Raw genomic sequence first — 15,202 nt, 5'->3', positions numbered from 1 at the left:
GGAAGTTTGAAACTTATTTAAGGTCATACCTACAAAGTGACATTGCCAAAGTTTGCAATCCTGACTTAATCAAACAGCAGGTTTTGTTTCTGTTTTGCTGGGCTGTGCTGACTCCTATATACTATGCTACTTTGTCTTCTTGTTTCTTCTTGTGTTTAATATTTATATTTATTTCAAAGAACTTGGGGCTACCATTTTCAATCAGCTCTATTCTTTGCCAGAAGCAGTGACTGTTGTTATCCAATAATGGGGCAGGTTGCAACAGTTTTCCTTTAGATTTACAAGTTTGCATGTTCCTCCCTTTCTGCATTATTCTGAAAAATAAACCCCATGTGTAAGCAGAGAATTACTTTCTTGCACTTTGTCTTTTTTGCTCCTTCCACTGATGGACTGGCCCATGATTGATATCCATGCTCCCCTAATTATGGGGTAAACCAGGTTAGACTAAAATATTGTCTTTATAATGGACATTCTTTAAAACTTAATGAGACTTCTAATTCATGCAATCTTTACCTTTTTTGTTTACTTTTTTACAGGCTTTGGTTGGAGAGAAGGCTTGTTATCAATCCATCAGTAGCTATGGTGGTCAGATCTTTTATTTGGGGACCAAAGTAAGCTCTTCCACTTGGCATTTGTTTGTGTCAGGATAGTTGAAGCTTAAGCAGGTTGCTGGTGAAGAGGGCAGTGTGTTACAAAATGAATATCGATTAGCAGTAATCTACAACTTTTAGGGATTAGATAGTCATGAATTTTAGCTGATTAATTTACCTTCTCCACTTCGGGGCATACTTTTACTTTCGTTTAGATTCTAATAGGACACTTATTTTCTTTATTCAGGGATGTATTTTTATATTTTTCAAATTTATGTTTTCATGACCATGAAGATACCTTATTATGTATATTTGTCATGTAATTAAGCTGCCCTTTATTAGGTTAGCTTAGGACATATTGAAATGCATTGAAGCATTTGACTTAGAGTAGAATCACTGGAATAGGAACTTTTTGTATATCATTTTGTTCCTGTGCTAAGAAAACAACAAAAAATCCCACAAACAAACCAGAAAAAACAACACGGAGAAGAAATATTTTTTCATTATTGAAAATTTTCAGGTCTGTACAGGGAGATTGAGCGTTCCTTGTTCCTGGGTATTAACTCCCTAGACCAGTGGTTCTCAACCTGTGGGTCGCGCCCCCTTTGGGGATCGACTGACCCTTTCACAGGGGTCGCCTAAGACCATCGGAAAACACATATAGAATTACATATTGTTTTTGTGATTAATCACTATGCTTTAATTATGTTCAATTTGTAACAATGAAATTGGGGGTCACCACAACATGAGGAACTGTATTAAAGGGTCGCGGCATTAGGAAGGTTGAGAACCACTGCCCTAGACTGTAGACTTACTAACTTTTAAATGTTTGTTTGATTTACCCTTTAATGTGGGACCTTGAAGACCCTTTAGTAAACACTTCAACTGTATTATGAATGGTTTTACTTAAAGAGATGCAAAATGAGATGTGGGGCAGGGACAAATGTGTCTCCCAACCAAGTTTGTTAAAGATGGTCATTTTAATTTCCTTCTCTTTGTTTTCTAGTCTGTTTATGTAATGATGCTGAGGAGCTGGAGAGAGGTGAGTTCAAAGTAATTTTATGTGTTAGAATTGTTGAACTGATAGCATCTTAATGTTTGTTTTGACTTTGCCAAAAAAGATTATTTGGATTAGTGCTTTTTAATTTCAAAAATGTACATCAAAACCATTGTAACTGTTAGGTACTTGATTTGATAAAACTCACTGTAAATTAGAATTAGGTTTGGCTACATACATCAGAAAAGTCAAAATAATAGTGGCCTGTTGCTTCAAGTTTCAACAGTGGCTTCAAGCTTTCTCTCATGTAAAAGCCATCTGGCAGTAGGCCAGCTGTGGCTAGTGTGGCAGCTCCATGGTCTTTAGTGTGCTATCCTGTTCCACATCCTTGTTGTGGTGTCTAGTCCCAGGGTCATTTATGTCTCAATAGGGCTGCTGGAGCTCCAGCTGTTAAGTCCACATTCGAGAAAGGAGGAAAGAGAAGAGAAAGGCTAGCCCCTCCCTTTTAAGGTGATATCCCAGAAATACCAAACAACACTTCCACTTATCATTGGCTAGAACTTAGTCACATGGTCCCAAGTAACAACAAGGGAGTCTTAGAGATGTCCTTTAGCTGGTTTATTGCTGTCTCAAATAAACTTGGGATTTGTTACTGAGGATGAGGGAGTGAAAGGATGTTGTGATAAGCAACTAGACGTTTCTGTTACAGTGACATTCTAGTTGTTTTCTCTTTTTATATTTGGGCCTTGTGGCTGCCTAGTACTATCTTATATAGTCACTGTACTATCTAGTGCTTTAAGAAATTATTTTTCTTGGAACTTAGATATTCATGTGGTTATTAGAATACTTGCAGCTACTAAGCAACAACTTCTGGAAAGATATTGGGTAAATAGGAATTCTGACTTGTGATTGGTCAGACAAAGGGGTCTAGCTTCTTGCATTTATTTATTTTAGAGGGTGGATCACCTCCTGAAACAAGATTGTCTTACAGAAGCCTTGGCTCTTGCATGGTCTTTCCATGAGGGAAAAGCAAAAGCAGTTGTGGGTAAGTTAACAGAAAACCGGTGGTGTAGACTTTTTTCTGAAATAGAGAGAATGAATAATACTAATCACTCATAGAACACTTTTTTAGCTTAATGTTTAAGTATTTTATAAGCAAGACTAGAGGCCCAGTGCACCCTCTCACAGTCTGGGACCCCTCAGGGGATGCCGGGCTGCTGGTTTCATCCTGATCCTTACAGGCCAGGCCGGAGGACCCCACTGGTGCATGAATCCATGCACTGGGCCTCTAGTATGCATATAAGATCTTTAGTTAATTTCTTCCCGCCCTCCCTCTTCCCACCTTCCCTCTGAGATTCATCAGTGTGTTCCATGTTTCCATGCCTATGCATTGAGTGTGTGCCGCCTGGTGGTCAGTGTGCGTCATAGCTACCGGTCGAATAGTCAGATGGTTACTTAGGCTTTTATATATATAGATGTTACCAGAACTTACAGATTTCAGTGAAAAAGGTTAATAACCAATATAGGATATATAATTTTAAATGTCACTTAATATTAGAATAAAAGGGAAGTACATTGATAGGCTATCTGATTCATTAGATATGATATGTTCTTATTATAGCATATTATCCAAAGTTTTGATATCTAAGGATTGTTGTATGGATATGTATTGTTAGCACAGATTATGACCAGAACAGTTTCACTACTAAAGATCTGGTTTAAATTTGTTTTCATTTGGAATTTGCTTCTCTGCAGGATTATCAGGGGATGCCAGTAAGCGAAAGGCTGTTGTTGCAGATCGAGTAAGTATTTTAATAGGGTCTTTACTGGGGTACAGCACAAATTTGCTTTGGGTATTTGCTAGTAATCTTTGGGCATGATTAGGTAAATGGCTACAGTCAAGGTGTCTGTGTATAAAAAAAAAATCAGATTATAGTTCCCTGGTATTACCTTGAATGTTTTAAAAAATTTTTTTATCATCTTTTCTTTTTTTTCTTGCTCACTCTCTTATGAAAATGATAAAGTAGTAAATAGTCTTTTGGTTATTTTAGGAAGAAGCCTGGAATCTGGATTATTTCTGAACCTAATAGCCCATAGAAAGTTGACATTTGTTATATGTTATAAACTGATTAGTAATTATGAAAAATAGTATAAATGCAAGTGTGTATGTTACTTGAGGTAATACAAAGGGCTGATGATTTATTATTACTAATTAGCATTAATAATTGATTAATGCTAATATTTACTATTGCCTTTGTTTCCTAGTCTAGACTTGGTTGAATTCATTTACTGTACTAATTTCTTTCCCTTTTTAATAGTGCAAGTGCATTGGTAAAAATTACATTCCAAATTAGTATAAACATTTAGAAAATAAAAGTGATCATCTTTAGACTCATGATTTTTCTCAGTATCTGCCAAAATATTTAGGGTTCTATGTTCTATCTGTGTTCTTTAGGGAAAGATTTACAGCAGAGGATTACTGAAGAGCTTAACTTCAGTATTTCGTCTCCTGAGCAACATAGATACTACTAAAATCTAGAACCTGGAGATAGTTTTAGAAAAGATTAGCAATTAGTACTAGCCCTGAGACTGAAAGAATTTAGGTAGAGTTTAGGAAATTGGAAAATAAAGCCACTAAAATTTTACATTTATTTTTAATATAATAGCAAAATCTGATTCTGTATTATTTAAGGGGATCGAATATATTAAGTATTGAAAAACTTGAGAGATATGTTTTAACTTCTATACAAGCCTATTTTCCTTACAGATGGTAGAAATCCTATTCCATTATACAGATAGAGCTCTGAAAAAGTGCCCAGACCAGGGAAAAATCCAAGTGATGGAACAGCATTTTCAGGTACACTGTTGCATGTGTTTATAACAGCAATTGGTATGAATAGGTCTAACATTGCTCTTTCATTTTACTTGAAGAATGGAACTTTCATGATTTGGTTAAACAATCTTCAGTATTCAAAGCTTTATTTCAGGGCTTGTGGAGCATTCTGTGTGATTAAATTTTGAAGTAACAGGTCACATGGGAGCAGATGAGTAAAAATGTCGGGAAGTGTTAGTGCTTAGCTACTTAGTACTGTGTGGAAGGAAAGACTATATGTATGAGGGTGTACCCGTGAATTGACACCTTATAGTGGCTGACACCTTGCTAATGACTAACATTTATGTTAATTAGGCTAGTTGAAGAAAAGGTAGACTACCAAGTTTTAAATTTAGTTTTCCTAAGAGTAACTGTGACTCAAGAACAGATTAGTTACAAAAAAAATATGTGATCTCTGAAATATGCGAATCATTGGGAGGTTGATACACAAATTGGGCTAAGTAATGCTCTAATTGTCACCATACCTCCCTAGAATATACTGCCTTTTGATGACCGGGACGAATTGAGTGAAATCGTAACGGACAGATACGGGGCAGACAGTTTAAAAAATGAGAATGAAAGATTTTTAGTTTTTCTTAAAATGCAGTGAAAACTGAAGTCAAAGAACAATTTAAGGCCTGTACAGTTTTTATTATGTGAGTTTTACTATTTGCGATGCTTTCCAGTTCTACTTGCTGTAAATCTCTGTTTATCCTTCTCCATTACTAGAGCTCCCCCACTCGCCACCTCCTCTTTTAATAAATATTTCAGTATCTAATACTAGAGGTCAGCAAACATTTTCTAAGAAGGGCCAGGTGGGAAAATATAGGGCATGTATGATCTCTCACATGTTCTTCTTTTTTAAAACAACCTTTAAAAATGTAAAAACCACTTTTAGCTCTGTGAGCAGTTCAGAAATAGGCTATGGGCAGGATTTGGCCCATGGGCCAAGTATGCAACCCCTATGTACTAAGGTCTAGACCAGTGATGGCGAACCTATGACACGTGTGTCAGAGGTGACACACGAACTCATTTTTTTGGTTGATTTTTCTTTGTTAAATGGCATCTACACTAATAAAAGAGAAACATGATAATTGGCGTAGGACCGCTACCCTTCCCATTGGCTAATCAGCGAGATATGCAAATTAACTGACAGCCAAGATGGCGGCTGGCAGCCAGGCAGCTGAGAACAGGAGGCTTGGTTGCCCCAGCGATGGAGGAAGCCAAGGTTCCCCGTCTGCAGCTGCGGGGCTCTGAGCTCCTGAAGCAACAACTCCAAAAGATACAATGTTTTAATTATAGAAGCTAAAAGATGGCAGTTAATTTGTATACTCAGGCTCCAAGCAGAGCGAAGCCAAATAGCCCTGAAGCACAGGGCAGAGAGGCCTCAGGGCCCCGGGATCAGCGGAGCCGACAGGCCTCCCGCCCCGCGATCAGCGGCCGAGAGGCCTCCTGGCCGGCCGTGGGATCAGCGGAGCGGAGAGGCCTCCCGGCCCCCGGATCAGCGGAGCCGAGAGGCGAACCAGCCCCATGATCAGCAGAGCTGCGAGGCCTCCCAGCCCCGGTTATCAGTGGAGCTGCGAGGCCTCCCGGCCAGGGATCAGCAGAGCCAAGAGGCCTCCCAGCCCTGGGATCAGTGAAGCCGAGAGGCCTCCCAGCCCTGGGATCAGCGGAGCCTCAAGGCCTCCCGGCCAGGGATCAGCGGAGCCGAGAGGCCTCCCAGCCCTGGGATCAGCGGAGCCTCGAGGCCTCCCGGCCAGGGATCAGCGGAGCCGAGAGGCCTCCCAGCCCTGGGATCAGTGGAGCCGAGAGGCCTCCCAGCCCTGGGATCAGTGGAGCCGAGAGGCCTCCCAGCCCTGGGATCAGTGGAGCCGAGAGGCCTCCCAGCCCTGGGATCAGCGGAGCCGAGAGGCCTCCCAGCCCTGGGATCAGCAGAGCCTCGAGGCCTCCCGGCCGGGATCAGCAGAGCCTCAAGGCCTCCCAGCACCAGGGTCAGTGTGACGGGGGCAGCGACCAAACCCCTGATCGCCCTGCGGGCTCTGGGTGTGACAGGGTGCGGAGCCCCAACCCTCTGATCGGCCCTGCTCTGTGTGTGACGGGGGGGAGCTCCCCAACCTCCTGATGGGCCCTGCTCTGTGTGTGACAGGGTACGGAGCCCCAACCCCCCTGATGGGCCCTGCTCTGTGCATGACAGGGGTTGGCGCCGCAACCTCCCTATGGACCCTGCCTTGAGTGTGACAGGGGGCGGTGCCCCAACCCCCCAATCGGCCCTGCTCTGAGCCCGACCAGGGGCTGCACCTAGGGATTAGGCCTGCCCTCTGCCACCCAGGAGCAGGCCTAAGCCAGCAGGTCGTTATCTCCCGAGGGGTCCCAGACTGCGAGAGGGCACAGGCCCGGCTGAGGGACCTCCTCTCCCCACCCCGAGTGCACAGATTTTTGTGCACCGGGCCTCTAGTTTAAATATATAAAATAAATATCAAAAATATAAATCTTTGTTTTACTATGGTTACAAATATCAAAAAATTTCTATATGTGACAGGGCACCAGAGTTAAGTTAGCGTTTTTCAAAATGCTGACACGCCGAGCTCAAAAGGTTCGCTATCACTGGTCTAGACACTGGGCCTTAGTGAGTAAAACATACATGATCCTTGCTATCTAAGGTTTGCAGCCTAGTCAAAATAACTTTTCTTGTATATGTTAACAGAAATATTTAGAAGAATTCTAGGGGTTTTGAAGTTGAAGAGTGGATGCAGTTCATATCTTTTCACATCTCCCTTTGATACTTATAAGTTTGGAAGATAAGAACAGATACAGTGTTAACATTTGAAGGGTCAGAGCAAGGTTGGGTTTCCTGGGGAGTAACTTTTATTGCTGTTTGTCTGGAGGTTCATTAAATCTATCAGTAAAGAAGAGAAACCCAGATAAATTTTTAAAAATAGATAATTTAGAAGGAAAACATAGGTAGAAAGAAAGCATTTAGGAACAATACATTGTATATAAATTATTTTGTATACCATTGCAGTATACATAGTATAAAAAACAATATTTTAACAAAACTATCTATTAATAAGAGGTGGTGGAGATGGTATTCAGAAAAGAACTCTGGCCATTATAGGGTATACTTTGTTGAAAAGAAACACCTAATAGGGAATGCTGGAAGGGGCGAATGAGGTGTGTGTGTGTGTGTGTGTGTGTGTGTGTGTGTGTGTGTGAGAGAGAGAGAGAGAGAGAGAGTGTGTGTGTAGAAACCACCATGCTGGAGAAGAACATGGAAAAGCTATGAAAAAAAGAACAAAAGTGATGTTTTGATGGTGAAATATGAAAGAATCTCAGTATGATGATGGTTTCTATAGAAATTACAAAATTTACAGAGAAACAAACTGTAGTAGAATATGTTCTTTAATCATCTAGATCTCTGTGGGAAGTTTTATTCTGCTAAAAGAGTATCTGATAAAATTTTTGATTTATTAATAATTTAGTTTTATGAAAAGTAAACATAGTGGGAACCATTATTCTGGATTTACTCTATCATTGATTGGCAAGTGGGAGGGATAGACTCTTGAGAGAAAACTGATTACTTAAAAAATTGCAGTAATGACAAAAAATACACTTGTCATGAATTCTGTATTTCATAAAGCAAATATATCAGAAAAAAATATGGGCACAATCTCATTATTATTTGCTCCGAAAAACTAATGGGTTCACAAAGAATAGCATATTTTTTAAATTTTGACATATTAGCCGCAAATAGTCCAAAAAGAAAGGAAACAGTGAGGCTTGTTGAGAGATGTCTGTCTACAAAGCACTGAACAGCTACGAAATTGGAGAAAGGAAGACAACCAAAGATATGGCCAAAAGCATCATGAAGACTGTCAGAAAGGAGATTAGTATGATTCAGACTGTGCCTTCCAAAGGGTTGAGGGGTTTTGACAAAGATTCACTAGGTATACTAGTATACTACATGCCAAATAATACGTAAAGGGTGTGACATTCATTTTATTTAATTCTCACAAGAACCCAATGCAGTAGATACTGTTTTAATCCCCATTTTATAGGTGAGGAAATTTAGACCTATAAAGGTTAAGTGACTTCCCAAGGTAATATTGCTGGTAAGTGGTGGGGCCAGGACTTCAATCTAGGTCTTTCTGACTTCAAAGCTCAGCTCTTAAATAACCACTGTACTATACTATTATTTTCAGACAAGTACAAGGAAAGGATGGGTGACAAGGGGTGCTGTTAATAGGTGGTCAAGATTGATAATTAGAGTAAACATCTAAGCCCTTTAATGCTTATTGTGTGGCAGGCACTGTTACAAACCCTCTATACATATTAACTCATTTAATTTTTATCATAACTTTGTAAGGTAGGTACTGATATATTCCCCTTTATAAGTGAGACAGAGGCACAGAGAGGCTAAGTAACCTGTTTCAGATTACATAGCTCATAAATGATAGAGCTGGGATTACAATCTAAGCAGTTGGGCTTCAGGGTCCACATCTATTACAGTACAACACTTCATATTTTGCTTTCATTTTCATGAGCACAGAGAATGGTCTTTAAAGTGGAAAATATAAATATATTTATGAAAATAGCTGAAGCCCAGCATATGTGATATATAGTTAGTTGCATTATGATTATCCAAATCTCAAAACCTTTTGAATTATAACCCAGGATCCTGTTCGACCAATCTGAGCCATTATTGATAATTTGTCAGTAACTTTGGATCAATTTCCATTCTCAGTTAAGCATGGAGGCCTAAGCTGAGGAGACACAATTTATTTCCCTCAGAAGGACTGTTTGCTTCTGGAAAAGGTGCTCTTCAGTCCATTAGGATGGGTGAAATACATGGTTAGTTGGCCATACATCTACTGTTTGAAGTGTATAATCTTAAATATTTAATCATAAAATAGTTTGACTCTAAAAGCATATTTTTTTTGAAAGAAGAGTGAACTTCAGGAACTATCTACTGATAATCCCAATGTGGTTTGTGAACATTTTTTATGAGTTCACATAAAAATGTCCGCGTTAAACTCATAAATTGCCATTTTGAAAGAAATATGTGGACAGTTATTCATGGAATGCCTATTCCATAACATCTTGCTTTCATTAAGAGCATTTTTCTGGATTTTCCTGTATCCTCATGGCTGAAATAGATATGTAAATAGTAAATAGATTAGTAAATAGTTAATAGATTTGTAGCTAAACATCCTTACCCAAAGAATATTCTTTGGTGGTTTAGTATTAGTTACATCTTAAGGCTCTTTAATATCCAAGTTTTTATCTTTGATTTAGATGAAGACTTAGTGAGTGGCTTGTCAAATTTAGCTGGCACCAAGAAATGCAATCAAAATCATTATGAGATGAAATTTAACAGGGATAAACATCCAGACTTCATTAGATTCAAATAATTAACTTGCATGAGTACTGGATTGGGAAAATCTAGCTGGACAGGATTTCAGTTGACAGCAACTTAGTATGCGCCAATGATGTGTTAGGGCCCAGATAAAGGAAAGTGATAGAACCCTTGGGCTACTTGTTAGAGATAAAACCACTAAGATATTTTATAGACTGTTGACAACTAAGATTTATCCCATAACTGGGATGCTGGGAGGTTTTATGAACAGCGGTTAAAAAAAAATACTGGGATGTTTAATCTTAGGAGAAAGGAGATGGAGATATGCTTCCTTCAGATGATGTAGGGCTGTCATACGTGGATTTACGGTGTTACTGCAGAGGGCAGGCTAGTAGAAGTTCTGAGATATATTTCAGTTTAAAACGACCCTTTGCTGATGTAAGAGCTCTTGGGTTTATCTTTTGAATATTAAAATAAAAGGAGGATGTCAAACTGACCAGGAGTGTTTTTAAAAGACTATCTTTGCTGACTGGGAAGATTTGAGATTCTGTGTCAGTATCAATAAACTCATTAGGAACAAGTGACCTGTATTCCAATTAAGACTGGTTAATCAAAATACTGAGAATTTGTATTTTACCAGCAGGTGGCACTCATGCCTGCTGCCTCAGTTTTAGTCTTCACCTTTGAGGAGGGGGCCTCACCTTTTCCTTACAGTCAGAATATACAATGCCATTCAGTATTTCTGCTTTCCTCTAAAGACAAATTGGCATGTTTTCCTGTCCTAACTATAGAAAATAACTTTTGGATCTTGCGGCTTTTATCTGAGAAAGATTTGAACCTATAATTATATTTTATTCATATAGTAACTAGTAGACTTGAAAGGAATTAAAGTGTTCTTTGTCTCATACATGCTGAAACTCACTTTTTCTTCCAGCTAAGTCTTTCCCATCCTAAAACAAAGTCAAACAGCAAACAGTCCTGGCCAGGTAGTTCAGCTTGTTAGAGCATTGTTCCAATATGCCAATGTTATGGGTTTAATCCCCAGTCAGGCACAAGCATGAACCAGTGAATGCATAAATAAGTGGAAAAACAAATTAATGTTTCTCCCTCTCTCTCAAATCTACAACAACAACAATAATAATAATATACAGCAAATAAATCCCTTCTTTGCCTCAAGCCATACCCAATAGCCTTAAGCCTCCTGTTTGTACATTCGTTACAAGCCAAATATCTTATAAGAGTTGTCTCCATTTCCTTATCTTCCTCTCATTCCATGCCTGTAAATTCAGTGGACTCTTATTCCTCATCTTACTGATACTCATTAGCATTCAACACAGTGAATGACTTCTTGAAACACTCTATCCATTGGGCTTCCCTGGTATCATACATTCAAGTTTCTTTTCTTTTTTTTTTTCCACCCAAGTTTCTATCAGCTCCATTTCTAATTCGATCTTGTTCTTTTTATTCTGAGACTCATAGGTTTAGTGCCTCCCTGCCCACAACTTTCCTATATTAATGTTTCAGTAACCATCTGTATCAGTCGGGGTTCTCCAGAGAAACAGAACTAATAGAATGCACACACACACACACACACACACACACACACACACACACACATTTATCTTCTTTCAAGGACTTGGCTCACATAATTGTGGGGCTTGGCAAGCCTAAAATCTATAGAGTAGGCCAGTAGGCTGGAAACTTAGGCAGGAGTTGATGGTATGTCTCCCGCCCCCCACATCTTTATTGTTGAGATTTTTATAGATCCCCACCCCCACCCCTTTTTATCCCCATTGTCCCCCTCCACCCGTATCCTGCCCCATCCCAGGTCTTCACCACCCTATTGTCTGTGTCCATGGATAATGCATGTATGCATTTCAGTTTTTTGGTTAATCTCTTCCCCCCGTCCACCCTTCCCTCTGAGATTCGTCAGTCTGTTCCATGTTTCTATGCCTCTGGTTCTATTTTCTTCATCAGACTCCTTGTTTATTTATTTTGATTTTTAGATTCAATTATTGGTAGATATGTATGTATTGCCATTATATTCATATTTTTGATCATTTTTTTTCTTTTTCTTAAGGAAGACCCTTTAACATTTCATGTAATACTGGTTTGGTGGTAATGAAGTCTTTTAGCTTTGTCTTATTTGTGAAATTCTTTATCTGACTTTCAATTCTAAATGATAGCTTTGCTGGGTAGAATAATCTTGGTTGTAGGCCCTTGCTTTTTATCATTTTGAATATTTCTTGCCACTCCCTCTGACCTGCAAAGTTTCTGTTGAGAAATCAGCTGACAGTCACATGAGCACTCCCTTGTAGGTAACTAACTGCATTTCTCTTGCTGCTTTTAAGATTCTCTTTTTGTCTTTAACCTTTTGCATTTTAATTATGATGTGTCTTGGTGTGGCCACTTTGGGTTTCTCTTCTTTGGTATTATCTGAACTTCCATTGACTTGTATATCTATTTCTTTCACCAGGTAAGGAAGTTTTCTGTCATTTTTTCAGTTAGGTTTTCAATTTATTGCTTCATCTCTTCTCCTCCTGGCACCCCCATGATATGTATATTGGTATGCTTGAAATTGTCCTAGAGGCTCCTTACACTGTCTTCATATTTTTGGATTCTTTTTTCTTTTTGCTCTTCTGATAGGAGTGGTTTTGCTTCCTCATATTCCAAATCACTGATTTGATTCTTGTCTTCCCATATTGTTAATTCCTGTAAATTATTTTTTATTTCAGTTAGTGTAGCCTTTATTTCTAACTGTTTCTTTTTGATCTGAGTTCCTTGAAGTCCTCATTAAGTTCCTTGAGCATCCTCATAACTATTGTTTTGAACTCTGTCTCTGGTAGTTTGCTTGCTTCCATTTCACTTAGTTCTTTTTCTGGAGATTTCTTCTGTTCTTTAATTTGTGACCTGTTTCTTTGTCTCTGCACTTTGGTGGTTTCCCTGTTTTGTTTCTGTGTATTAGGTAGAGCTGCAATGTCTCCTGGAATTGATAGAGTGGCCTTGTGCAGTAGGTGTCATATAGGGCCCAGTGGCTCAGCCTCCTTAGTCACCTGAGCTGGGTACTCTAGGTGCACCCCGTGGGGGCTGTGTGCATTGTCCTGTTGTAGTTGAGACTTGATTGCTGTTGGCATCACTGGGAGTGATTGCCCCCAGGCCAATAGGCTATGTGGCCCAGCTGCGACTACAGTGGATGAGGTGCTGTTCAGGAAATACCTCTATGGAGCAGGACTTGCTTCAGTGGGCATTTGATGTTCACCAAGTCCACCCCTTGAGTGTGTTGCTTGTGGATGTGGTGGGGTTGTAATTTGGTGTGGTTTGAAGCTGACCACTGGGTGCACTGGTTCTGGGGCCTCCTGGGAGTTGCAAAGTCGCTAATTCCTGTGCCCTGCCTGGGGCCACCTGCCATGTGCTACAGAGAGATCTGCAGATGGCTGCTACTTGTGTGGGGTTTGGAGGTTCCCAGGCAAAGCTCTGAACCAAGGCAGGGTGCTGCTAGTGTGGGGCCTAGGACCACTTAGCAAGAGTTACTGGGCATGCTGAGGTCAGCTACTGCTTGTTTGAGAGATTTTAGCAAAGTCTGAAGCCTGAGCCAAGCCAGCCATTCATATAGAAAGGCCACTGCAAACAACTTGGGTGAGGCTGCAAATTGGGTGGGGCAGGGCCTCAGGGAATTAACCAAGGCTGGGCAAACAGTGTGGGCCAGGTTTATGGAGACTTAGATGTGCTGACTGCATTGTGGCAGGGAAGTCTCATCAAAGGAACAGTGAACTCTGCCAGCACTTTTGTCTGGGAGAAAGCTGCCCCCCAGTTCTTGCCCTGATGCCAGACAATTCATTTTTTTCCCATATGTCTCTGGATCCTTTCAAGCTGTTGCCCCAGCACTGGAGCTCAGAGAAAGTGAGTCCAAGTAAGTCTGTGCGCCAACCCTTTAAGAGGAATGCCAGGGATTCCAGCAACCCTCTGCGTCACTCAGCCACAATTCCCACTGGTTTTTATAGCCTGAAGTTATGGGGATTTCTCTTCCCAGTACTGAAACCATGGGCCAAGGAGTCTGGTGTAGGACTGGGACCCTTTGCTCCTCATTGGGTGCTCCACAGCCAAATTTCCCTCCCAATTAAAAAAAACCCGCCACATGTGGTGTCAGACCAGCCCATTCTGTGCCTCCACCCCTCCTGCCAGTCTCAATGTGGCTCTTCCTTCATTCTCTAGTCGTAGGACTTCCGTTAGCCAGACTTCAGGTGGTTCTGAATGATGGTTGTTCTGTAGTTTAATTGTAATTTTAATGTGCGATGCTTCGTTCTTGAGGCAGGATTTCTTCTCAAGTTTTTTTTTTTTCTGTCTTTCTCACTACTTACTGACTTTCTCTGTTCAGTCTTCCTCTTCTAGTAACCAGTAAATGTTAATATTCTTCACAGTACTCTTATTTCTGTATCAGTGTTTCTCAGGATGTTGTCTGTGGACCATTTGCTTCAGAATTACTTCAGAAGCAGTTTCATGCATTTTGAACTATTTTATCTTTCTACACTAAGGTTTGTTTATCAAATAGGTAGAGTTGTAAATAAGTAAAACGAGGCATTTTATTAACATGTGTCAAGCTAAAGAGATTTGAAAACTAATATTATTTTAAAAGATGTTGAAAATAAAGCCTTATATTGTTACCAACCTCTCCTTCCAACTTTATTTATATTTCCATGGGAAGCAGATCATTCAAGGCCACTGTTGTAGCAGCTGTTACCATGTTTTTATATGAAAGTTCATGCCGAAGAGTGGATGGAGACTAAAGCTGATCACAGAATGAGGCAGTAGGAATTTCCTTGTCTAACTCATGCTTTCTTGAGATGAGCTGAGGAAGGGAAAACTGAGTTGGTGTCCAGCACACTGTCCTATCCCCAACACTTGCATAAAATGCTGGTTCTGGGGAGTTAGGTTTTTCCTAGATTATTTTATCAACATTCCTTAAAAAAAAAAAAAAAAAAGAAAGAAGTACATGTATACACATACTACTACACATACAGAGAGATATCTATATTTATATAGCCACTCACCATGTTTGTATACTAATACTGGAATACCAGCTGCCTAGCTCTGATAGCCTGTGGAGATGTATGTATGTATGTGTATATATAAATTATATATGCATGTATCTGTGTATCTGTGTTTATGAATGTTTATTTTGGTGTATACTGGGCTTTGCTAAAATTTGGAATCATTTTTAAACAATGCAGTTTTCAATGTCTGATTGACTTTTACCATATAAATTATGAGAATTAATGCCATTGCTCCAGAAAGCAAAGGAATGTGTATCTACTATCTCATTTCTTTTCACATTATGCTTATAAAATAGGGAGAGCCAGAGATTATACCTTCAGGTGGCAGATGGTAAAATA

At 39.8% G+C, this 15,202-nt stretch overlaps 1 protein-coding gene and 1 non-coding gene across 18 annotated transcripts in view; both read left to right on the top strand.

Moving 5' to 3' along the window:
* VPS8 (VPS8 subunit of CORVET complex) overlaps nucleotides 1-15,202 on the top strand; it is a 267,100-nt gene that overhangs the window by 69,400 nt on the left and 182,498 nt on the right. For 16 of the 17 annotated variants that reach the window (XM_036352534.1, XM_036352531.1, XM_036352532.1 and 13 more), the window contains 5 exons: nucleotides 537-611; nucleotides 1,597-1,632; nucleotides 2,542-2,632; nucleotides 3,343-3,389; nucleotides 4,355-4,444. In XM_036352534.1, the coding sequence (XP_036208427.1) occupies nucleotides 537-611; nucleotides 1,597-1,632; nucleotides 2,542-2,632; nucleotides 3,343-3,389; nucleotides 4,355-4,444 (339 nt within the window). Of the gene's footprint in view, nucleotides 1-536; nucleotides 612-1,596; nucleotides 1,633-2,541; nucleotides 2,633-3,342; nucleotides 3,390-4,338; nucleotides 4,445-15,202 lie in introns of all 17 variants that reach the window. The other variant, XM_036352529.1, reaches the window with a different exon arrangement.
* On the top strand, nucleotides 4,893-5,022 carry LOC118677957. The gene has a single exon (XR_004974660.1).

The sequence above is a fragment of the Myotis myotis genome, unplaced genomic scaffold (assembly GCF_014108235.1).
Source record: "Myotis myotis isolate mMyoMyo1 unplaced genomic scaffold, mMyoMyo1.p scaffold_m19_p_2, whole genome shotgun sequence".
NCBI lineage: Eukaryota > Metazoa > Chordata > Mammalia > Chiroptera > Vespertilionidae > Myotis > Myotis myotis.
Note: the sequence above shows the minus strand (reverse complement) of the source record. Positions and strands in the feature narration are given on the sequence as shown.